Consider the following 25495-nt stretch of genomic DNA (forward strand, 5'->3'; position numbering starts at 1 on the left):
TATCCCCAGGGTCACATAGGTACTAAATATCTGAGTCCAGATTTGAACTCAGATTTTCCTGACTCTAGGACCGGTGCTCTATCCTAGGGATCCCAGATAAATCTGATTTTTGTAAAGTGGAGATGGTAATATCAGCTTGACCTACTTGTTCAGGTTAGTGTGCTGTGCTGTGAAATAAGGTATGTAAAGTGCTTTATGACTGTAAAGTGGTAGATACATGAGAATTGTTTTTTCAATTGAATACTTAGACTTATGTTTTCTTCTATGATGGCTTTCTTTCCACTATTACAAAATTACAACCATTCTCTTCCTGCTTACCCCATTCAATTATTGTTCTGCAAAGGGTCAACCCAAAGTACTCTACAGTTTTTTCTTTTCTTTTAATATCAGGAGTGGGAGGAGGAGGAGGAAGGAGTAAAAAAGTATCAGTCTAACTATTCCTCTGTTGTTTCTGGGGAAGTTCTTTGTTTTTGATAAAATTTTTAGCCAATTTTTCATTCACAGGCTGTTACTAATAATGTTCTTCATACTTATTTTTACCAATCAAACATCTCTCCATTGAGCTCTATGCTATTTCTAGCTTGATTCTTCAGGATTCAGAACAATAGGCCACCACGGGAGAACTATTAGTATTAAAAAAAGATGCGTCTCTACAGAAGGGGTGTAAACTATCACTAATGTTGCAATTTCCCAAATACAATAAAGCCTTATCTCTTTAATTCTTCGTTTTGTTCACAGTCCTTCTGAAGTTCTTGTCCTTCCTTCCTATCTATCTATCTATCTATCTATCTATCTATCTATCTATCTATCTATCTATCTATCTATCTATCTATCTATCTATCTATCATCTATAATGATTAAGTAGGCAATAAGTGCTTTTCACATATTCTGTTTTTTCCAGTGTACAGGCAGAATTAATGAGGAAGCTTTTTAGTTTCAGACTTGAAACAACTAGTATCAAGCCAAGAACTGTGCAAAAAAAAAAAAAAAAAGATGTGATTTGTAGACCATAAAATTTGATAGGGAATCATTTTATTTAGGCTTAGGACATGGTATTTTCTATGAATCCTTTTCATTTTGTGTTTGTATCCTTAGCACCAAAGCACTATGTCTTACATATAGGAAGTGTTTAATAAATGCCTGCTGCATTTAATTAAATCAACACTGGTAAAAACTTGGATTGAATGAATTTTCCAATTTGCACCTTATTAATTTCACTTTACAGAAATATTCAAAAGCTCTTAGAATAAAGTCACCCTTAAAGTTTCATCTGTCACTGAGTATTACATGATTTTATTCTAGAGATTCAAATGTTATTTTTCAATTAATAAACAATAAGTTTCCTATTAATATGGCCAAATTAGAAGCTTGAATAAGGGACCAGTTTTTTGAAACAGCAAATAAAAATGGCTAAAATACACACATACACGCACTCACAGAAGAAAATAAAAATCATCTGAAACAAATTATCAAAGTGAACAAGGTACACTAAAAATATACTGTGGGGCCACTTTGGATAAAGTATCAAATATTAAATGTGGGAAAAAATGATGATGCAAGATATATCCTGAAATATATCCTTCAGGTGTCTAAATTCTAAAAAGAACTGACACTGGTAAGGAAATCATGATAGCAGGCAAAAGAAAAAAATTTTAGGAAAAAAAACACAGAAGACACTGGCATAAAATTCAAAGAAGCTTTAAAAAAAACAAGATTTTTTTTTTAATGACCAATGTGTAGAACATGACAGAAATTCTCAAAAATTAAAGAGAAGTAGTCAATAACATCAGACTTAATATAGCAGAAAATAGCATTGCAAACACCCCAGATCGACTGGAGGTAGGTGGAGTGGGAAGCTTAGGAAATGAAACAATTATTGGGGGAAAAATGGAAATCATGCAAATCTAAGTAACAGACTCACAGAGAAGGACAGGATGCAGCAAGCTCATATTATTTGCATCCCAGAGAATTTAGAAAAACACAAGACTCAGAACACACTATTCTAACAAGTTATTTATTTATTTATTTATTTAGGCAATGGGGGTTAAGTGACTTGCCCACGGTCACACAGCTAGTAAGTGTCAAGTGTCTGAGGCCGGATTTGAACTCAGGTACTCCTGAATCCAGGGCCAGTGCTTTAACCACTGCACCATCTCACTGCCCCCACAAATTATTTTTTTAAAAAACTTTTTGGAATTATCGTTTATGTATTTTTTTTGGGGGGGGTGAGGCAATTGGGGTTAAATGACTTGCCCAGGGTCACACAGCTAGTAAGTATTAAGTGTCTGAGGCCAGATTTGAACTCAGGTCCTCCTGACTTCAGGGCCAGTGCTCTATCCACTGTACGACCTAGCTGCCCCTGGAATTATCAAAAACAAGTGAAAACATAAAAAATAGGAAAACATTATAGGCAAATTCCAATGGGGGAAAAAAATCTTACTATCTAAAAAGAATGAATAAAAATAAACTACCAAGTAAAAACAATCAGGATCACAGCGGACTTCTCAAGGGAGATAAAAATGATCAAATAAATTGGACTGTGCTACAAACAAACAAGAAGTATTAATCATATGCAAATAATTTATCTACCCAGCAAAAAAATAATTTGCTGTGTAAAGTCGAGATATACAGTCATGGGGCAGCTAGGTGGTGCAGTGGATAGAGCACTGGCTCTGGATTCAGGAGTACCTGAGTTCAAATCCGACCTCAGACACTTAACACTTACTAGCTGCCTCACTTAAAAAAAAAAAAAAGAGATATACAGTCATGAAGAATTTAGTATTTGAAAACTTAGCAGAGCCACACAAAGTCTTAGAAGAACAGTGAAGTAAAATCACTTTTAGTGAATCAATATAAACCAGCTTCTAATAAAATATGAACATCCACAAATATATTGATTCAATCACTTTATCTCATATAAAGGTATAATAATGTGATATTTTACACTTTACTAATTAGAATATAACAAATCCAACACAAAAATAAGAAATTACAGATATTGATCAAGTTATTAGTCAAACTAGATCTAGAAGAAATATTGAAGTACCCTAATTAGAAGAGTAAAGAATATAAATAATGTTTTGAGCACATGCACAAAATACAGAAAAATGTATTGTTAGGATATGAAGAAATTATATATCAATAAACAAATCCATAGATTTTATGTATTCTGCTTACATCATAATACAGTAAAATCAGTAAAAATCATTAACAGTAAATAATGATACAGTAAGTAAAAGCTTTATATTACAGGTAGACATAAAATTATTTATTTAATAAGCCTCCAGATGAAAGAAGAAATTATCAAAATAAAGTTGAATTCAAAGATAATAACAATATATGTATCACATATCAAAATCTATGGTGTTAATTCAAGGCATTGCTGAGGAAATTTTAGAGCACTGAATGACTACATCAATTTGAAAAAGAAAGAGGAACTCAATTAATTGAATTTTCATTTTAAAGCCCAAGAAAAGGAATAAGGCAACTAACAAAAACAGAAAGATCTATAATGAAAATCAGAACAGATAGTAATACAACTCAACTTTTTAAAATGAATTAAATAAGAAATCTATCCAAGAGCCAATTTTTGTGAATATCAACAAAATGGATGAACAATTAACATTAAATCTAAGACCAAAAAGGAAAAGAGGAAAATAAAATAATCAAATTTAGAAATTAGAAAGAGAGGTCTTGAAGGCCAAAGAAAATGATCAAGAATCACCATGCACATGAACTGATGATGAGTGAGATCAGCAAAACTAGAAGAACATTGTACACAGTATCATCAACATTGTGTGTTGATCTACTGTGATGGACTGGATTCTTCTCACCAATGCAATGGTACAGAAGAGCTCCAGGGGACCCATGATGGAAGGGGATCTCCAAATCCAGAAAAAAAAAAGAATTGTGGAGTAGAGATGCTGATTGAACCACACTATTTCTTTTGCTTTTGGTGCTGTTGTTTTTCTATTTTGAGGTTTTTCCTCATTGCTCTGATTCTTCTCTTATAACATGACTAATGCAGAAATATGTTTAATGTTTTTATGTGTGTGTGTGTGTGTGTGTGTGTGTGTGTGTGTGTGTGTGTGTGTGTGTGTGTGTGTGTATATATATATAAAACCAATATCAGATTACCTACTGTCTAGGGGAGGGGAGAGGGAGGGGAGGGAGGGAGAAAAATCTGAAATTGGAAACCTTGTATAAACAAATGTTGAGAACTATTTTTACATGTAACTGGAATAAAATTAAATACTTTTATCAGAAAAACAAGAATCACCATGCACAGCTCTTTTCTATTAAACTTGAGGATGTAAAACAATGCATAATAATTAAAACATTTCCCAACAAATCATAGTATATTAAATAGAATAGCATGGTATTGTATGATGATAAATATAAGGACAAAGAAATAAGGATATATCTATGAGAAATGATGAAAAATAAAGGTCAGCAAATCCAAGCAATATATATTTAATAAAACTTTTTTAAAAAAGGAAAATGAAAGAAAAAGGAATTTCAAATGGACTCAGAAGAAGACACAGAAGAAAAATCATTTTGGGCTTGTTTATCATTTGTTAATGTCTGCTTCTTTTCTCTCTTTTTTTTTTTTGGTTAATAATACAGTACAATGTGCTTAGGTTTTAAATATTAGTTCATTCCTTCTTGTATAATTCCATTTTCTTTATAATTAAGTTTGAAATTTAAAAAGAAAGAAAGAAATAGTACCATGTATTCTCCATACCTCTCATTTCATTAGCACAATGAAATTACCTAAAATAGAAAACATCTAAAAAAGCCTGCAAGTATCCTTTTCATGTATTTAGCAAAAATGATCTTGGTACATAGATTATTCTTATTTATAGATGAGTAAAACAAGTATATTATTTAAAACTCGATGGTGTTTTCTCTATAATTTTTATTTTATAAAAAATATCTATCTAGGATCTTTCCTATTCTATTATATTCTTCCCATCTTGAGAATATCTCGAAAATCAATTCCTGAACACTTTGAAATTACTGTCAACTTTAACACAGATTTCTGCTATATGTATTCGGTCTGATCCAACCATTCCACCTGATTTATGAATCTCAAGCACTATTGGCATATTCCAATATAGTTCATATAAAATGGAAGCTATGGGATACAAATACCATAATTTTATGATTGCCCCAAACAATATATGATAATAAATATGAAAGCATAATTGTTTCATTTTGTTTGTTTATTTATCTTTCTTCCATTTTATTGGCAGACATATATATATATATATATATATATCTTTTTTTCCCCTAGGATGTTCTAGCTTAACCAGATCTTACCCTAATCTTTATTCAGGATCCTTTTTTTCCTTGCTACTTTCTGCTATGCTCCTCCTCATGACATTTTTCAAATTAATTTGTACCAGAAAATGAATTGCACTTAGCTCCCAAGTCCCTTTTAAAAGAAGATTAAATATTTACTGAATGAAGTGATTTTTAGACTCTTTTAACCTATTAATGGCAAGGACTTCTTAGCTCTGGTTAAATTTTTCAAAGGTTGAAAGATTCACTATCTTTAATTCCATTTTACTAATGTTATCACAATTAACATTTATGTCAAACTTAAGTGTTTGGAAAGTGTATTATAATTAGTGGCTCATTTGAGCTTCTTTTTTAAAAAAAAGCTTTTTTATTTTCTCATATTTTAAAGTCAACTGTTTTTATAGAGATCAGGGTTATGGGTGCTATAGTGTCAAGATGTGCTTCCCAATTCTTGACCCCCATAATTTTTTTCTAATATAGGTGTTTAATTGGGTCTACCAGTTAATAATCTGATAACAAAGAGCTAACTCTGAAATGCTTGATAATATCTGTAATCAGTAATTTCAGATCCATTAAGTTATGGTCAACTTCATTTTTTATGATTTATTCAGTACACATAACATCCAGCCTCTTTAGACTCTTTGCTAATGTACTTATATGCAGAGCCTAGACTTCCTAATAATCTACCAGCCTTTGGCCTCGTACTTTCTTTATACCAAATAGTATGTATGACCATAGTTTTCACCAGAGTAATTTTTTAAATTATAATTAGCAAAAGAAGAATTAAGAATTCATAATATAGAAAGGACAAAGGAATTCTTAAATAATGCAGGCACAAATGCAGCTATACAGAGAAAGATATACCTTATGATGATAGGATAGGATAGGCATGGCATGCCCTGGCATGGTATGGTACATTGTGATATGGTGCAGTATGGTATGTTGTGGTACAGTATGACACGATATGAAGAAATTATAAATCTATGAAGCCTTAAGGGACAATAGAACTGTAACTGAAAAAAATCTCTAAGAGTTTTATAGAAAGTGTTCATATAAACTCATTGATAGAAAAAGAAACAGAGACTTCCTAAACGTAATCAAATTAGCAAATGGAATATTTAGAGAGAAAGGAAAATGGCCTTTTTTCTTACAAAGTCACAAACCTCTTAAGTAGGCTATAGTCTATATTGTATAATCTAACTATACTTTGCTCAGGTATGGTGACACCTGTATCACTATGTCCCATTTTAGGTATCATATTTCAGGGTGAAGGGAAGGGAAAAAACACTAAGCACCTATTGGTTGTCAGGAATTGTACTACACATTTGTATCTCATTTGATTATGTTTAGTATGTTTAGCCCAGAAAAGGTATTTGAAGGATTGTCATGTGGAAGAGGTTGTTCTACTTGACTCCAAAGGGCAGAATGGGTACAAGTTGTAGAGAGAGAGATTTAAGATTGATGTAAGGAAAACCTTCCTAACATCTAGTGGTATCCAGAATCATAACAGGATGCCTAAAAAGGTGGAACATTCCCCCTCCCTGGAGATTAGAAGAGGCTAGATAACTACTTGTCAGTTCCGTAGCAGAAGGAGATTCTCAGCTATGGGCTGGGTTGGGATAGATGACTTCTGTACTCTTAAAAATCTTGGATTCTATAATTCTGAGCATCTTTTAAATATGAATGGAATGAATTGAACTGAGCTTTTCACTCTCCCTATAAACCCCATAAAAGATAAACCAAGGGTCTGGTATACCTGCTCTTAGAACCTCATTTAACACCATCCTAGTACTTAGTACCTTATTACCTTAGTACTTAGTACCTTAAAACATCATCATTCTAGCCAGAGTGGTAACCAGCCTCTTGATATCCATGTATAACACTAACAACCATTCACTGTTCTGTCCTGGAAAGTGGGCTCTATTTTTTTTTCTTTTGAAAAAAAAAAAAAGGTGGGGGCAGGGAGCAAGGGACTATTCCAGGCTAAACATTTAACAAAGGACTAGATCATATCACTTATACCTTTGTCTGATCCAGTTCTGAGGACAGGCTCTCTAAGCTGCTAAAACTCAAGAAACGTTCATGGCTGGAACCTGTTTGAAAAAGGTATCTGACCACTGTTTCTTTGTTTGTTTCAAAGCGCTCCCACTTTCTTATTGTCACCTAAAGGGGAAAAAAGTTAAATAATATAATAAGTTATAAATTAATGAAGAATATCAAGTAATCATTTTTCACATGGACCCTAACTTGGAGAGTTGTAACCTTTCAAATTCCAGTTATTTTTATTCAGTTGCCACTTTAACACAATGACATCCTAAGAAAGTTTACTGTCCAGTTTCTAGTACAGACTAATTCCTCTGGGCCTCATTTATAGGGGACAAAAAGGAGTTAGACGCAATGGTCTCTGAGGCATTTTCTGGATAGGGAATGTTAATCTATTACTAGAACCGAGGGGCAAAGAGCAATGCAGAGTCAAAACAAAAATAAGGGAAAATAGGAAGGGAAGGGGGGAATAAGCAGCCTGATCATAAAAATTAATATATATTCTCCAATAGAAAAATCAGGACTAAAAAATATCCATCCCCACTCTGTACCCTGCCAACTGAAAAGAGCTGCCTAGAGTTAGAAAACAATTGGTAGGTCAACATCATCTTTTTTTTTTTTTTATAATTTTCTTTCTTTTAGTGAGGCAATTGGGGTTAAGTGACTTGCCCAGGGTCACACAGCTAGTAAGTGTTAAGTGTCTGAGGCTGGATTTGAACCCAGCTACTCCTGACTCCAGGGCTAGTGCTCTATCCACTGCACCACCTAGCTGCCCCATCATCATATTTTCACTTGGAAGAACCTTTGAAGAGGCTGTTGCTTTCTTAAATCTCACCTGTAGGCGGCGTTCCTGCTTCTCCCTATTCTGTTCCATGTTGTCTAAGGTATTCTCCAGCTTCTTCAGCTCCTCCTGGACTCCTCTAGGTAGCCCACCTTCACCCTGCTTGGCCCTGGCAATCTGCTCTTGTACATCTTTCTTCTTTGCATGGATCCTCTTGGTCTTTTGCTGAAAGGATTTATTTAACAGATGGATATACATGTTAATTTCTCCTACAGCTAAGAAGGGAAGTACACGCCCACACTTGAACAGAAGATAGAAAAGTGCATACAAAAGCATGCAGTGTAGGCAAGAACTATACTTTTAAGTGAGGGATTAACTATTAACAGCAATGAAGAATCTACAAAAGCCACAGACGGGAATTAATTAGAAATATTTTCACTTAGAAAAACAATAACACTTGAGTTACATCACTTAAAAATTATGTCAAAAGGTCTATTTTTTGCTTTACAAATGGAAGGCATTTGGCAAAATAATTCATTTGCTGAAAATAAAAATACAGGCTCAAATCCAAAGGTTAATGTAGCTCTTTGGCAAAGAAAAAGTGTTAATGGAGAAAAAGTTGAATATGTTAAGGACTGGGGTTCTTCTGTAGAAACTGTGAAAAATCTACAGAGATTTTTCAGAAAGGTAAAAGTAGAAATGAAAATATCAATGATATTACCATTTCCTTAATCAAATTAATACAAAATTAAAATCTATTAATCAACATAGAAAAAAACATAAAATAGGAGCAATATGCAGCCCAAGTTTCATTTCATGTACATAAACTTTTTTTTTGTTTTTTGTTTTTTTTTGTGTGTTTTTTTTTTGAGGGGCAATTGGGGTTAAGTGACTTGCCCAGGGTCACACAGCTAGTAAGTGTTAAGTGTCTGAGGCCGGATTTGAACCCAGGTACTCCTGACTCCAGGGCCGGTGCTTTAACCACTGTGCCATCTAGCTGCCCCTCATGTACATAAACTTTTAAAACACCACCGATCTATTATTTTTAGGAGGTTAACAGTGAAATCTATAAAAATAACTTATTTTTGCATCTTTTAAAAAGTATATGCCATGGGATGACATAAGAAGTGATGCAAAGTAAAGCAAGCAGAGACAAGAAAATAATATACAAAATGATTTTTTTGTTTAGTCGTTTTCAGTTATATCCATCTCTTTGTGGGTTTTCTTGACAAAGATACTGGAGTGATTTGCCCAGGGTCACACAGCTACTAAGTATCTGAGGCTAGATTTGAACTCAGGTCTTCCTGACTTCAGGGTCAGCACTGCTCACAAAAATGATTGGAACAATATAAATGAAAAGAATAATAACAAAACAAAACAAAAAACAAAACGGAATGCTAGGGAAGTATATTCACTAAGCTTAGTCCCCCCAAAAAGAGAAATGCAAAGATACCTCCCAATTTTCTTTGCAAAAATGGGGCACTGTGTGTATGGAACACTATATATAGTATCATATTTATTTTTTAGATATGTTATTTAATTTTGCCATACTGTTTTCTTTTGTGTTCCTTTTTATAAGAGCTAGTTCTGTGGAATAAAGGGTGCGGACAAATATATGTTAGGAAATGAATATGATGTAAAAATATATCAATAAAGGTTTTTTTTAAGTACATTCTTTTTTATAACTAAAACTTAATTTAATTTTTTTTTTTTTTTTTTGCAGGGCAATGGGGGTTGAGTGACTTGCCCAGGGTCACATAGCTAGTAAGTGTCAAGGGTCTGAGGCCGCGTTTGAACTCAGGTCCTCCTGAATCCAGGGCCAGTGCTTTATCCACTGCACCACCTAGCTGCCCCTAAAACTTAATTTTGTAAAAATAGCTTAGGCCGGGGGCAGCTAGGTGGTGCAGTGGATAAAGCACTGGCCCTGGATTCAGGAGGACCTGAGTTCAAACGCGGCCTCAGACCCTTGACACTTACTAGCTATGTGACCCTGGGCAAGTCACTCAACCCCCATTGCCCTGCAAAAAAAAAAAAAAGAAAAAGAAAGAAAGAAAGAAAAAAAGAAAAAATAGCTTAGGCCTTTCCTAGGCTTCTGGTTTTTTCCCCCTCAAATTCATAATAAAATGTTTAGACACTTAATTGGGTTAGCAGATTAGCATAAATACATTATGAGTAATGTTATTTACTTTGTTCTTATTTCTGCGATCACACTTGGAAGACTAAGTTAGAACAAGAGCATGTCCTCCTGAAATCCTTGCCATTTTATGTAAAACAAGACATTTTTTTATTCTTTTGTTTAGTCATTTTTCAGATGTGTCTGACTCTTTGTGATCCCATTTGAGGTTTTCTTGGCAAACATACTGGACTGGTTTCCCATTTTTCTCTCCAGCTCATTTTACGCATGAGGAAACAGGATTAAGTGACTTGCCCAGAGTTGCAGGACTGTCTGAGGCTGGATTTGAACTCAGGAAAATGAGTCTTCCTGACTACAGGCCCAGCTCTCTGTATATATTGAGCCACTGAGCTTCCCATTTTATTTATTCTACAAATACTTAATGTATGTCTAATGTGTGTAGGTGCTAGGTGTCATGCTAGACGAATATACTAAGAAATGAGTATAGATGATACAATGTCCTTCCTTCAAGTGTTCATGCTGTAGGAAAAAAGGAGAAAAATCAAACAGACAAACATAATATAAGGAGAGATTAGTACATAAGAAGGGAACCAAGTGTTATAATCATTCTGTGCTTGGGATATCAGAGAAGACTTATGGAAGAAGGGAAGCCTGGCATAGCAAGTGGTATGACAGTGTGTCCTATGTGTTCAAGGAAGAGGAATTAGAGAAAAGAGAGACAGGAGGTACAGTGGGGAGGGGAGCAAACAAAAGTTTTTTGGTTTTTTTTTACATAATTAAATTAGCATAATGAGTTTGCAGTAAAATATCCTCATATTCCTCTTTTCCAAAATAGGCAACACCAATTTGACTCTTAAGGGAAGTTTTCAAAGTTAATGTCAAATTTAGTCTATGTTATTTTCTTCTGCCTTTTGTCATCACCAGATTGCTCAATGTGAAGGTATTTCTCAATATCAACTGAGACATTTCAACTGAGGGCAGACTCTTGCAAATCCTTAGACAATGAAGCCCATATTTTCTGAATGGGGAAATGTTCTATGCCAGTGGTGTCAAGCTCAAACAGAAACAAGGTCCACAAAACCTTAAGTAAGGATTCCTGAGGGCCACATACTGAATTAGCTTTAAAAAATAACATAATCTTTGTTTTATGGCAGTTTTATTTATTTTTAAAAAATATTTCCCAATTACATTTTACTCTGATATGGCTCCTCTAAGGAGTATTGTGAGTTATATGTGGCCACTGGACAAAGGGTTTGACACCTCTGTTCTATATGTCTCTCTGGGTTTAATTCACTAATAGAAATAATAATAATAATAATAATAAAATATAAAGCATTATAAGAAAATATATTATTATTATTATTATTGATAATATTAATATAACACTTACTATGTGCTAGGCATCGTGCTAACCCCTTAACAATTATTACCTAATTTGATCCTCACTACAACGCTGGGAGGTAGATGCTATTATCCCCATTTTTTTCTTTTTGGTAGGGCAATGAGGATTAAGTGACTTGCCCAGGGTCACACAGCTAGTAAGTGTCAAGTGTCTGAGGCCAGATTTGAACTCAGTTCCTCCTGAATCCAGGGCTGGTGTTTTATCCACTGTGCCATGTAGCTGCCCCTAAGGGATGCAATAAAGTTTAAAGTAGCATCCCACCTGATGATGTAGAAGTAACTGCTGGGCTTCGAATAAGTTTTCAGTGTCCAAGATCTTTTCTGCTTGCTCCTGAACTTCTTTGGAGGTGTTAATTAACTGTTCAAGGGAACTTTTTGCGATTTCTTTGTCCTGGACACGATCCCCAAGAGCACTTAGCATCTTTTCAACCTAAATTAGAAAAAAAAAACACAGATACATTCCTGAGCCATATATTATTGAATAGAATTAGGAATTAAGAAATACTTCCAGAAAATTAATAATTTAAGAAATAGAAGACATATAATCATACATATATAATCTATATCTGATTGCTTACTGCCTTAGGAAAGGGGGAGGGGAGGGAGGGAAAAAGGGATAAAAACTGGAACCCAAAACTGCAATTAAAAATGTTTATTACCTTAAAAAAATAAAAGTAGGGATAGCTAGGTGTCGAAGAGGATAGAGCACCAGCCTTGGATTCAGGAGGACCTGAGTTCAAATCCGGCCTCAGACACTTAACAATTACTAGCTGTGTGACCCTAGGCAAGTCACTTAACCCCAATTGCCTCACCCCCTCCCCAAAAATAAAATAAATAAAACAAATTTTAAAAATAAAAGTAAAATTGATGCTACTTTATTTTTTTCTTGTAGTATATAGCATGTCAATAAATATCTAAGTATGCTTTCAATCAAAAATACCATATTTATTTAACATACAGCACTTGGGAGAAAAAAAAAGACCGCAGCTGACACATTCTACTGGATCGAAATCATTCTTTTTAAGCATCAGTGTGAAATATTAAAAACATTTTACTGTTTCCCTTTAAATATATCAACAAAATGACTATATTTCATAGTTAATCAAACTTTTGAATAGAAAAAGAAGAGGAATATACCTGACAATTAAGCATAGTATATATCCTAGAGAAAGACCACATAAATTACTATAAAAAACATTTTGGGGTTTGTTGTCATTGTTGAAGTAGAAAACTCAACCAGTATATTAATTTTAACCTAGAAACTTGGCTAAAATTTCAAAATTCTCTACCCTAATTATTACAAGGGATTTAATTTTTATTTTATTTTTTCTTGTAAGGGACACATATGAGGAGGAGAAAATAAATGTTTGTTAAATTTTAAAATTAAATCATCAGTGTTATAATAGGGTGCAACTTTAAATCCTATAGATTAGCTTTGGCAACCTCTGTATAAATAACAAATCTTTTGTGGTGCTATTTTCTACTCTGATTTTGGTTAAAATAAATTAAAACTCTACATAGGAAGAAATAAATGTAGCTTTCAAAAAGAGCTGCACATTACTCAAATATATAACTTTACCTCTGACAGCAAAGCTATGAGGCCCTTGAAGTCACTTGAGAGTTTTGAGAGCTCATCATCCTGCTTTTGGATTTCTTCCTCAGCAGAAACTTCAGTAAGAGTTTTCAGCCTAGCCTTCAGCCAACCAAGATTCTCTCCTTGTTTGTTCATCTCATCTCTAATTTCCTGCATGTAAAATTCATCAAGACATATCTGTGAACCATGGGTAAGTATGACAAAGTCTAAGTGGCAGTTGACGCTTTGATCATGCTTCTTGACATCTCAGTAGCATGGTTTTCTCCTTTCCATTTCTCTGACCACTCCAATTACTTTTTTTTTTTTTGGCACTTTCTTTTGCCTCTTAAACATGACTGTGTCCTAAGGTTCTTTTCTGGGCCCTCTCTCCTCTCTAGTCTCTCCATTGGTAATCTTATCTGAGATCCCATGACTTCAGTTATCACTTCTATGGAGATGTACAAATATATGGCATCCCAAAAGTTTTAGTACTATTTTAAGCTATTAACCCTTAAAACTGAATCAAGATTTTGGGGACACATTATATATTTATATCCATAACCTCTCCCCAGAGATTCTTTTCTATATTTCCAATGGCATTCTGGAGGGGATACACTTAGATACCCTGTTGCTACCTCAGATTCAGTTTCACTCCTTTGAGCCTTAGTTTGCTCATGTGTAAAAAGAAGTGGTCTAACTAGATGACATTAAATAAAATACTATTAAGTAAAAAATAAATAAATAAAATAGGTGGATTTCCAAAACAAAAACAGCAACAACAACAACTTGATGCCATTTAAACTCACTTTTGGCTCTAAATCTATATCCAAAACTAAGTTGATCACCTCCTTCCTCCTTCCCTCCACATAAAAATTTGCTCCTCATTATATAACACATCTAATTCTGCTGCTAGTGTTATCGTTGTCCCAGTTACTGACACTTGCCATTTCAATTATTTTTTACTTGGGTTGTCCTTCAGTTGTTCCTGTTGTGTCTGACTCTGTTGACTGCTTTGGGGGTTTTCTTGGAGTGGTTTGCCATTTCCTTCTGCAGCTCATTTTATAGATGAGGAAACTGAAGCAAACAGGGTTAAGTGACTTACTAGGTCACACAGGTAGAAAATGTCTGAGGCTGGATTTGAACTCAGGAGTATGATTCTTCTTGGTTCTAGGCACAGTGCTTTATCTACTGACCCACCTAGTTGCCCTAATCAGTTGCCAAGTTCTGCAAAATCCAACCTAATTCTAACTATTCTATGGCATCTTTGTATTTCTCACTCGCCCTTTTATCATATTTGCCTTTCCTGCCCCTGGTCTTCTTGAGAACAGAGTTTGTATTCACTTAGTACTAGACACATACTACACATCTTAATAAAAATATTTTGAATTAAATTGTCAACAATGATAATCCATATATGTATTCCATACTTATTTTCATTTGTGTCCATATTTCTCACAAAAATCTCCGGATGCTAGAGAAATGTTAGGTGAGATCTTCTAACCTACTATATGCAATTAGCTTAGTGTACACAAAATAGACTACAATCTTTTATACATGGATGGGCTAGATTTAGCAATTTCAATTTTATTAGTTATAATGAAGTATAAGGGGCAGCTAAATGGCACAGTGGATAAAGCACTGACCCTGGATTCAGGAGGACCTGAGTTCAAATCTGGCCTCAGATACTTGACTGACACTTTACTAGCTGTGTGACTCTGGGCAAGTCACTTAACCCTCATTGCCCTACAAAAACGAACAAACAAACAAACAAATGCCTCCATAATGAAGTATAATAGACAGAGGGCTGGCTTCAGAATATGGAGAACCTGAGTTCAAGTGCCACCTTTAAGAAACACGCTGATGTTACCTTGTGGAAATTGCAGCTTCTCTCAGTATTCTAAGTGGAGAGAAGAATATAGGGCACAGCAACACATAGAAAACAGGAGAAAATGTATGAGCACAGAGTATGAGTTTTCCGTAAACCGACTCCAAGGGAGGTGTGTGGTAACTTGGGCTATGTGCCAATCTCTAAACTTCTGACTCAGTTTCTTCATCTGTAAAATACAGATTTGTAGTGCCTTAGGGAATGATGGTGATGTATAACAATGGAATGATGTATAGGAAGTAATTTTCAGGCTTTAAAGTGTTATAGAACTATCAGTTATTATTCTAACTAGGGAAAGTTAGGAAATTATTTGTTGATTTGAAGAAATTTGGATTCAAATCCCTGCCCTGTTACTGACTTCCTATGTAAAGTTTGGCAAGTAATTTACCATCTCTGAGTCTCCCTTTCCTCTTTTGAAAAATAGAAGGGTTGGATTAGAGGACTTTGAAGATCTTTTCAAGTTCTGGACATCTATTCTTATTGCCTACACTATTCTTGGTTTATATAATTTTTAAACATATTTCTGTTGCATTATTTACACGCACACACAAGTCTATTGAAATATCTTCTGTTGAGAGCCCTTCTGTTCCGAAACCTTGAAAACCATCCCTGGACAAAACAAAATCTTAAAATCCTGATGAGGCAGTTTCACTTGATAGTTGTGAGTGACACAGAAATTATTCTCAACCTTTTTGGTAGAGAAACTAGGAAAACGACCCAAACAGTAAATACATAATAAAGTAAGCCCTATTTTATACCCATCATTACACTGTTAGTATTTACATATTTAAAGTAAAAAGATCACTGCTAGTCAAGTAAAAAGATCCTCTAGTCAAGTAAAAAGAAGAAAAAAAGGAAATCTTCAGATGTGCAAATATAGGCCAGGAACTGACCTCTGCAGAAAGTTTAATCTTTCCATATGCGGCAGTATCTTTGGCCTCCTGCTTCATCAGTTGTAACTCTTTCTCTTTTGCAGATATCCAAGATGAGAATTCAGAAAATCTAAAACAATATAATTACCATCTTATAAGAAAAAAAGTCATAGTGTTACATAAGTACTTAATCATTCAAACATTACTTTAAAAAAAATTTCTCCCAGATTAAGCAACACTTCAATCTCTTCTGAAGAAAAGTCTCTTTTTAACAAAGTTGGCCTTGTTATTGGAGAGCAAAGAGGATGGTATGGTGTTAATAATGGTTAAATAAGCTGTGTCTCATTTGAATCTGGTTCACTCTAGACTACGGGGTTAGCTGAGGCAAAAGCCTTACTCCTGGAATTTGCATATCGGAATCACCTGGAGTTGGGTCAAGTCGGCCTTGTTCAATCTTCCCAACACTGGGTGGGGGATTATTCCAAAAGAGAAGTACTATTTCAAATTACCCTAAAAGGAGGAGAAGCCTGCCCTCAAATCCTGTAGGGGATAGACAATTCCTGGACAATGAATGAAAGGTATGAAAATCTACATAATGAAAGGCATCTTAAAGTCTCTTATATAATTCTATTATTCACTACGTCTGGTGGTCAAATTCCTGACACCATGGTATCATCAATACCATTTGCTACATAGGGATATTTTTCTGTACTTCAAGGGCATTTGATTTTCATCAGGGTAGGTAATCTTTCTTCTAAACTAGGTCACACATTACTACACCTTCCAAAATGGTTTTTCTAGATGTGCAGTGGCTAAAGCAGTCAACATCCTGTGGCCAGCACAGTGAAGATTCACCTCAGAGTTAGCTAGTATGATGTTTGGACAACAGCTTTATGGTCCATCACTAGGTTCCTCCAAATCTTTCCAAGTTGCTGTGTTCTTCTGATGTCACCTTGAAGAACTTGGAGTCGGCTTTTTGCTATAAGTGGTTCTACAAAGGGATATTAATGGGGCTACTAGAGATTTTACAGTCTATTAATAGCAATATTTATGTACATAAGAAAATTAAAATCATGTCACCTGTTTATTAAATGAGGAAAAATTCATGTTATAGTTATTTTTGTACATCTTAAGTCATCTCTCTTAATCAAACAGTAAGTTCCCCTGTTGATTATTTATTTTTGTATTCTCCCATAGTACCAAACACAATGTCTTGGACATTATAGGCAGTGGATAAGTGTTTTTGTTTCCTTTTTTTTTTTTTTGTTTTGTTTTATAAATAATTGGTCAATGTACAGCAAAAAACAAAAACAAACAAAAAAACTTCTCTCCAAGAATACCTACCTAGTCTTATAATCCTTCCATTTATCTGGATTTTCCATTAATTTCTTGTAAGTGCTATCAATCATAGCTTTGAGATCTTTGAGAGTGGCTTGACAGCTATCTGGTGTATTCCTCACTGGGTCACGGACAGGAAGTTTCAGACTGAGCTCTTCAATCAGCTGTAACCTTTTCTCACAAAGATGATGGGGTCCTTTGTCACTGAAGAAAACCTAATGAGAAACAAGTGAAGTTATAAGTATGGTGGGAAGCCATTAAAACAACAAATATTCTCCCTTGGGAAATTGAGACATTTTGTGATTTTGGTCTCAGGCCAAACTATCCCAGTTGAAATTCCACTAGTGTCCGCTTGGTGGTGTATGAGACATACCTTATGCTCTTGAATGATCTTTTCACTGCCTTCCTGTAACACCAATTTATTCTCTCGGCCAAGCTCAGATTCACACTCTTCTACTGAAGCTAGAAACCTGTTTTTCTCCACTTCTATCTTTAGGTGAAGTAAATGATAGGGAGCTTCTCCTTGGAGATCCTGCATCACACAAACAAGACCAAGGGTGCACAACTATGGTAACTGTGATGAGAGAGATTTGAATTGAGATGGCAAGCTAAGGAAAATACATCTTTATTTCCCAGCTAGAAAGAGTCCTGCATATCCTGAGGTAGGATGGATGTGGAAACTGCATATAACATCAGATATATAGGTTATTCTGACTGAATTTTTTTTCTTCCTTTTTCTCCCTTCTTTATTATAATGCATGGCTCTCTGAGAGAGAGGGAGGGGGAATACACTGGGAAATGTAAGTGATACAAAAAGAGGAGAAAAAGGGAAGGAGGGATAGAATTTGGAACTCAAAACTTTAAGTAAAAATGTTTATTATTTTTTTTTAAAGTTCAGCATTTTTTAAAAAGTGTTGCTATTCACTTTATGACATGTATTTGACCTTTTGTTTTTTCTGCTTTTGGTTTTTTTTTTTTTTTTGAGATATATGCCTAGTCTCTGGGTCACGGGATCAGATGACATAGACAATTTTTCACATTTCTTACAAAATTCTAGTCTGATATTCAGGACTACTTTGTGACTTCACAACTCTAGCAACAAGACTCTAACATTGAATATTAACATTTTTTATAATTTTTCAAATTATATTTTTCTCAATATTAGTAATTTGGTATTATCTGACTTTATATTTGTTTTTTTTAATTTTATTATTTATTTTTTTTTTGTGGGGCAGTGGGGGTTAAGTGACTTGCCCAGAGTCACACAGCTAGTAAGTGTCAAGTGTCTGAGGCCGGATTTGAATTCAGGTACTCCTGAATCCAGGGCCGGTGCTTTATCTACTGTACCACCTAGCCGCCCCTATATTTGGTTTTATTAGTAATATAGCTTGCAATTCTTTTAGAACCTGTCTGATTATATATTCCTTATCCATTTACCTACTGGGGAGTGGCTCTAGTCTTATTTATTCGTGTTGGTTTTCTAAATATTTTAAATCTCATACTTTTGTCAGTGAAATTTGGTGCAAATAATTCCCCCACTCTGCTGCTAAAGGACTGAGCTTTAATACATTCATCCTGTTACTCTTCAGTCATGGCAAATGGAATTTCTTTCACATAATTACTCACCTTCCATTGTTTATGGAGTTTTCTAACAGCTTCCTGTAGACCTTGCTGTTCTTGCTCAGGGAGGATGTCAGTGAGTTCATCACAAGCTTTCAGGAAGGCATTTAGTACCCTCTGATCCAGCTGACTAAAAAACTCCTGATTTGGGGATTGTGGGAGGAAGAAAGCAATTAAGAGCTCAATCTCTTTACCACTGTTAACACAAAAAACAGTCAGTATGAAAGTGATCATAAAATGTTCTGCAAGGAAGTAATAAAGTTGCTTAACATGAGCTAACAATCTCTTCACTAGTTCACGTGAAGACTGAATTTCTATCTAGCCACAATTAAGAATAAGTAGCTGCATGTTTAGAAATCTAGTGCTTTCTATTTCTTTTCTTTGGGGGTGTGTGGGGGGGTGGTAATTACAGATTCCAGATTAGAAAGCATGCATGCCAGTGGAGCAGTTGTAATTAAGAAGATAAAGAGAGATTATTAACTCATAAGCTTAAGATGACAGTGATTCATATCTCTTATAGCTCTTTTTTTAAGACCAGCCAGAAAGACCAAAAGTCAGACCTAGAATTTACAGTCCCTTATTCTTGATAATAACTAATATTTAAGATCCTCATATGACATTAAAAATAAGCATTCCCCTGAAGGATTTCTGCCCCATCCCTCAAAAGAGAAGATTAAAAAGATAGTTTACTCATACATTCACAAATATTTCATCACATGTTCATCATGTTCACTTCGGAAGAAAACGGGTCACACTAGTGATGTATACTAATTAAAGGAGGTACTTATATAAAAATGTAAGCCTTGTAATCCTTGTCATTGGGGCAGGTTGAGGCTGGCAGATCTCTTGAGCTAAGAAATTCCTACCTATCATGGGCTAAGCTCAACAGCCATCAGCATTAATACCACTACCAATATGGTGAAACCTGAGTTTGGGGATCATGAAGCAGCCTAAGGAGGGGTAATCTGGTCAAAGTGGGAAACAGAACAGCACATCAAAGGTCCATGCCATTCAGTGATGAGTTTGGGTCCATAAGTAGCTATTTCACTTCCAGCCTGAGAGGCCCAATCTCAGAAAAAAATGATTTTGAGTTTTTGTTTAATAAGTTTTGTTCTGCCTCCAAGCTAAGAGTTGTTATTGCACAGATTTAAACCATTGGTCATAAACATGAACCAGAGGGCTGACAAATCTGTCAATACATTGATAAATACGCCTGGTTAAACAATACCCATGACAGGTCTTCAATGTGGACAGAGTTAAGCAAAATCTTCATTTAGAAACAATAACATTAGTTTTCATTTCAGATTTGTTAAGGATAAACAATAATCTTTTTCAACACCGGGAGAAGGTGATTCAATAAATAATAAAGGTCATGTGATATCATTCCTTAAGTACTCAATAATCTTTGCTTCACTTTACCAGAATTTAAGCAATCATAAGAATTTTTTTATAAATCTGAAATCCATTTAGAAAGGACTCTTTTCTGTTTTTTAATTGCTTAGATAAGTAAAGGATGAATCAGTAGGCCTGAAATATTAATCTCTTCAGTTTTTATATTCTCCATTACATTCTGTTTTATATGAACTTGTCATTAAAGATTCTGATACCAAATCAATTACACTTTTCCAGAGTACTATAGCAAGCCAATGAGAAACCAACTAAATAATTTCATTTTAAAGTTTTTCTCATATGCCATTATTTTAGCTCTCTCGACTCTACAAGACTATTGGACAATCTGGAGAACTTTCTCCAGTTCTGCTTTGGACTCCTTATATCTTCCCTTGGGATTAGATGAAAATATCCTTTGGTTCCATCTTTTATGTGATATGATGTGAATATAAAGGTGGCCTCAGAATGAGGTAGAAGGAGGTTCAAGGCTCGCCCCTGACACATACCGACTGTGTGATTCTGAGCAAGTCACTGAATCTGTCAGTGTGCCAGAGAATTCTCTAAGACTGTAAATTACTGTAAATTAAGTTGGTGTCAATCTGTATTGGTAATGGACTTTTCTTACTGGAATTTTCCTATAACAAAGAAATCAGAGTTCTAAGGAAAAAAAAAAATCCTGCCCATATGGCTCATGCTGCCTGTACATTAGAGAGCGTAACTTACTGTATGTTTCTTCAGAAGTGCTGCAGGATCCCCTGTTTCTTTCATGCTGGCCTGGGCTATCTGGAGAACTTTCTCCAATTCTGCTCGAGACTCCTCAAATTTTTTCATCAATCGGCTATTTGTTTCTGTGTGCTTCCTCCACTCACCAGTTTTCTTTACCATATTCTTGATAACAAAGTCAAAAGAAAATTATTTTTCTTATTAATGAAAACAGCATGTTGTGTGTATGTAGGCATCACCAATTAAGAATTTATGTTTTGAATAAATATTTAACAGGAAGCCTTAATGCAATCACTGGCCCTAAAGGAAACAGAAATAATGGTACAGATGACTTCTTTTCCAGGCTTGTGAATATGTAATGAATTGAATTGATTTTCCATGCAGTAGTTTAAAGAAAAAGAAAAAAGGAGAAAACCAGAGGAATGATTAATAATAGATTCTCTTCTGCCTTTTTCTCACCAACATTTTCCCAAATCACAATTTAAACAAGAAACAGTAAATTACCTGAAAAGCAACATGGACCTCAGCAACTTTCCTTTGCAGCATGCTCTGATCAAAATGTTTTAGCACCTTACTCAAGGCCACAAATTTCTGAACATTTTGACTGTCTTTCTCAATTAGTGTCAAAGTCTTCTTGCAACTTTCTTGATGAGTTAAGAGCTCCTACAAGGAAATAACATTAATATCATATTCAGGGGGAAAAGAACAAGAAGCTGCATAGTTTTTAGGTTATTAAAGGGACATAGACTAATCTATATTGAGATGTTTCATTTCCTTTTTTATTTTTGGTGAGGCAATTGGGGTTAAGTGACTTGCCCAGGGTCACACAGCTAGTAAGTGTCAAGTGTCTCGGGCTGGATTTGAACTCAGGTCCTCCTGAATCCAGGGCCAGTGCTCTATCCACTGCGCCACCTAGCTGACCCGCGATGCTTCATTTTCAAAAAAATATGATTAAGGAACAATCTTTAAATCAAAGGATTCAGCAATCAGTAAAGTTGCTCCATTTTTATTTATTTATTTAATTTTTGAAACAAATTTTTTTTTGCGGTCCAATGAAGGTTAAGTGACTTGCCCAGGGTCACACAGATAGTTAGTGTCAAGTGTCTGAGGCTGGATTTGAACTTAGGTCCTCTTGAATCCAGGGCTGGTGCTTTATCCAATGTGCCACCTAACTGTCCCAAGCTGCTCCATTTTAGGTCAGATGTCAAAAGTAATTTTTGCCATCTTACTTTTTTCTCATATGTTATCCTCATATTTGACCTAACTCTACAGTGGAAGCAATAGAATAAAATAATTAAACATAGAATTGAAATTATAATAAGTACCTAACTTCTTGCTTTGTCCAACTAATAGGGCTCATATTACGATAATGACACTACAGAGATGAACCTGCACATCAGATTATAAAATGCTGACAGGTTCTTTACCTTAATAAGTTGCACTGAAATGAAATAATCAGAAGCAGAAACTATTTTTAGATGCCTTCATGCCCATGGTGCTATAAAAACTGAAGAATGTCCAATTGTTGCTAACTAGACATAGGCTGAAGAATAAAGGCAGATTGTCCCCAGTGGACAAGAGGCCCATGGAATCACTTCTATCTTTCTGTACTTTTAAAAGTAGAGAAGCAGCAATGGCCTTCAGTCCCTTAAAATTCTCCCTACTGGCTCTATAATATGTCAGTCAAGCCAAATTGCTTGATGGGAGAAAACAAGGTAGCTCTGGTGGGAGGGATATCTTAGGCAAGTCACTTCACCTCTCTCATGCTCAAGTTTCTTTATCTTTAAAATGGGGATAACTCTACTACACAGGACCGCTGTGAGGATCAAGTGAGCAATAAAACAAGTAATATGCTTTGCAAACCTTTTCCATAAACGAACGAGTGGGGTTTTTTTGGTAAAATGCATGCAAATTTGACTGGTAGACTCTTTGTTATTGAGTTTTGCCTTTACAAACTAAAAAAATTTTTTTTCTCTGAAGATTTGGTAAATCAGATTTAGGTTATAAATACACTAATTGGGTTGTGTCATGTGTAACAAAGATTTCATAATTATTTTGCTGATCTACTAAATGGGACTATGTCTAAGGATGAAAGAAGTGTTATGAATAAAATGATGATATGGTGAGAAATACATTTGAATGGAATTTGGAAACATAAGTGGTCTTTTCTGCCAAGGAATTCATTTAGATCAGGGGTTTCTAAAGTGGTCCATAAACTTGTTTTTTTCTAAAAAATAAATTTTGATAACTGTATTTGAATATAATTGATTTACTTTTCTAATCCTATGTATTTTATCCTTTTATCTATCTATCTATCTATCTATCTATCTATCTATCTATCTATCTATCTATCTATCTATCTATCTGTCTATCTATCTATTTACTTATTTATTATGGGGGGCAATGGGGGTTAAGTGACTTGCCCAGGGTCACACAGCTAGTAAGTGTCAAGTGTCTAAGGCCAGATTTGAACTCAGGTCCTCCTGAATCCAGGGCTGGTGCTTTATCCACTGTGCCACCTAGCTGCCCCCTATTTCATGCTTTTAAAAACATTCTTCTGAGGAGGTATCTGAAGGTTTCATCAAGTTGCTTAAAGGGGTCGATGACACACAAAAGGTTAAGAACACTGGCTTAGAGTAAGTAGTACTAAGCTCTGGAAGTGCTTATTTATCTGTCTGCTGACAGATGGTTTCATTCAATAAATACCAATTAAATAAAGTAATTAACTACACTCAGTGGAAGGATAACATGTGTATGTAAGACAGGTCTATTTAGAATGAGACAATAAAAAAATACAACTTGTCATGGCAAGTATTTCCCCAAACATTTTATAATGGCTGACTTAGCACAGCAAGTTGTATTTTAAAATTCACAGCCTAACTCATTGTCCATGGACAATATCTATTCAAGACACCTGAACCATTGTTTCTCTATCTCTATAGAGTTGATTTTCAAATCTATGTATCTAGCCCTAACCTCTCTCCTGGGCAGCTACGTGGCTCAGTGGATAAAGTATGGGCCAGGAGTCGGGAAGACTCCTCTTTCTGAGTTCAAATCCAGCCCTGGACAATTACTAGCTGTGTGACCATAGGCAAGTCACTTAACCCTATTTGCCAAATGAGTTCCCTCATTTATAGAATGAGCTGGAGAATGAAATGGCAAAACACTCCAGTATCTTTCCAAGGAAAACCCCAAACTGAGTCACAAAGAATTAGCCGCGACTAATATAACTCAACAACAAAACCTCTCTACTGACTTCCACTCTTGTATCTCTAGCGGCCTACTGAATTCCTCAAACTGGATGTCTTATAGACATTATATTCTCAAGAGGTTAAAAACTGAACTCATTACCTTTTCCCTGAACTCTTTCTTATTCCTAATTTCTCTATTACTGTTGAGGGCACCACCATCCTCCCAGTCACCCAGGCTCACAATCTGTCTCAGGTTCAACTTCTTCCTCTCATTCCCTATATCCCAGCTGTTGACATCTCCTGCTGATTTTACTTTTACAATATCTTTCATACATAAACCCTTCTTCTCGAAGAACTGACAACTACCTGTTGTCAGCCCTCAATACCTTACACCTGCACTATCATAACACCTTCCTATTTGGTCTCCTTTCTTCAGATCTCTTCCCAATCTGTTCCATCCTCCACTTCCTAAAGTACAGATCTGACCTTCCATGTACCCTTCCTCCATTCAATAAGCTCTAATGGCTTCTTATTACCTCCAAGAACAAACATAAAATCCTCTTTTGAGCTTTTTTTAAAAAGTGACACAATTGGGGTTAAATGACTTGCCCAGGGTTACACAGCTAGTAAGTGTTAAGTGTCTGAGGCTAGATTTTAACTCAGGTCCTCCTGACTCTAGGGCCAGTGCTCTATCCACTGTGCCATCTAGCTGCCCCTCTTTTTTGAGCTTTTAAAGTTCATCATAAGCAATACTGTCTTTATAATTATGTTCCACTTAAAATTATTAAAAATTGATCAGGACTATGTCTGAACCAGCCACAGATGCATACAATATGATAAAATAACACATTATATGTACATTTATACCTACAGATTATTTTTCAAAATCTTTATATTCAGTTTAATTGCAAAATAACAAAAACAAACCCAAAGACTTGATCTGTAGTAATGTTCCAGCTGCATCCTACTTATTATACAAAGGGTAGGATAAATAAACACGGCATGAATGTTGTCCTTCTTGGCTAATATAGAGCAATGTGGAATGGCAAATAGGGTACTTGATTTGGAATCAAGAAGACCTGGATTCAAATCCTTCCTCAGACACTTACAAGCAGTGTGACCCTGAGAAAGTCACTTTTCATACTCCGTGCCTCAGTTTCCTCATCTGTCAAATGAAAGGGCTGAGTTCAGTAGTCTCTAAGGTCCCATTCAGTTAGGAATCTATGGTCTTATGACCTTAA

At 35.1% G+C, this 25495-nt stretch overlaps 1 protein-coding gene across 1 annotated transcript in view; it reads right to left on the reverse strand.

Annotated features, from left to right (window-relative positions):
* The window catches only part of SYNE1 (spectrin repeat containing nuclear envelope protein 1), a 583464-nt gene that overhangs the window by 338141 nt on the left and 219828 nt on the right, over positions 1 to 25495 (reverse strand). Inside the window, 10 exon segments of the mRNA XM_044001388.1 lie at positions 7327 to 7467; positions 8183 to 8353; positions 11926 to 12093; positions 13243 to 13407; positions 16015 to 16123; positions 17338 to 17546; positions 17705 to 17863; positions 18958 to 19092; positions 21064 to 21228; positions 21568 to 21726. Of these exon segments, the coding sequence (XP_043857323.1) occupies positions 7327 to 7467; positions 8183 to 8353; positions 11926 to 12093; positions 13243 to 13407; positions 16015 to 16123; positions 17338 to 17546; positions 17705 to 17863; positions 18958 to 19092; positions 21064 to 21228; positions 21568 to 21726 (1581 nt within the window).

Source organism: Dromiciops gliroides, chromosome 4 (assembly GCF_019393635.1).
Source record: "Dromiciops gliroides isolate mDroGli1 chromosome 4, mDroGli1.pri, whole genome shotgun sequence".
NCBI classification, from domain to species: Eukaryota; Metazoa; Chordata; class Mammalia; order Microbiotheria; family Microbiotheriidae; genus Dromiciops; species Dromiciops gliroides.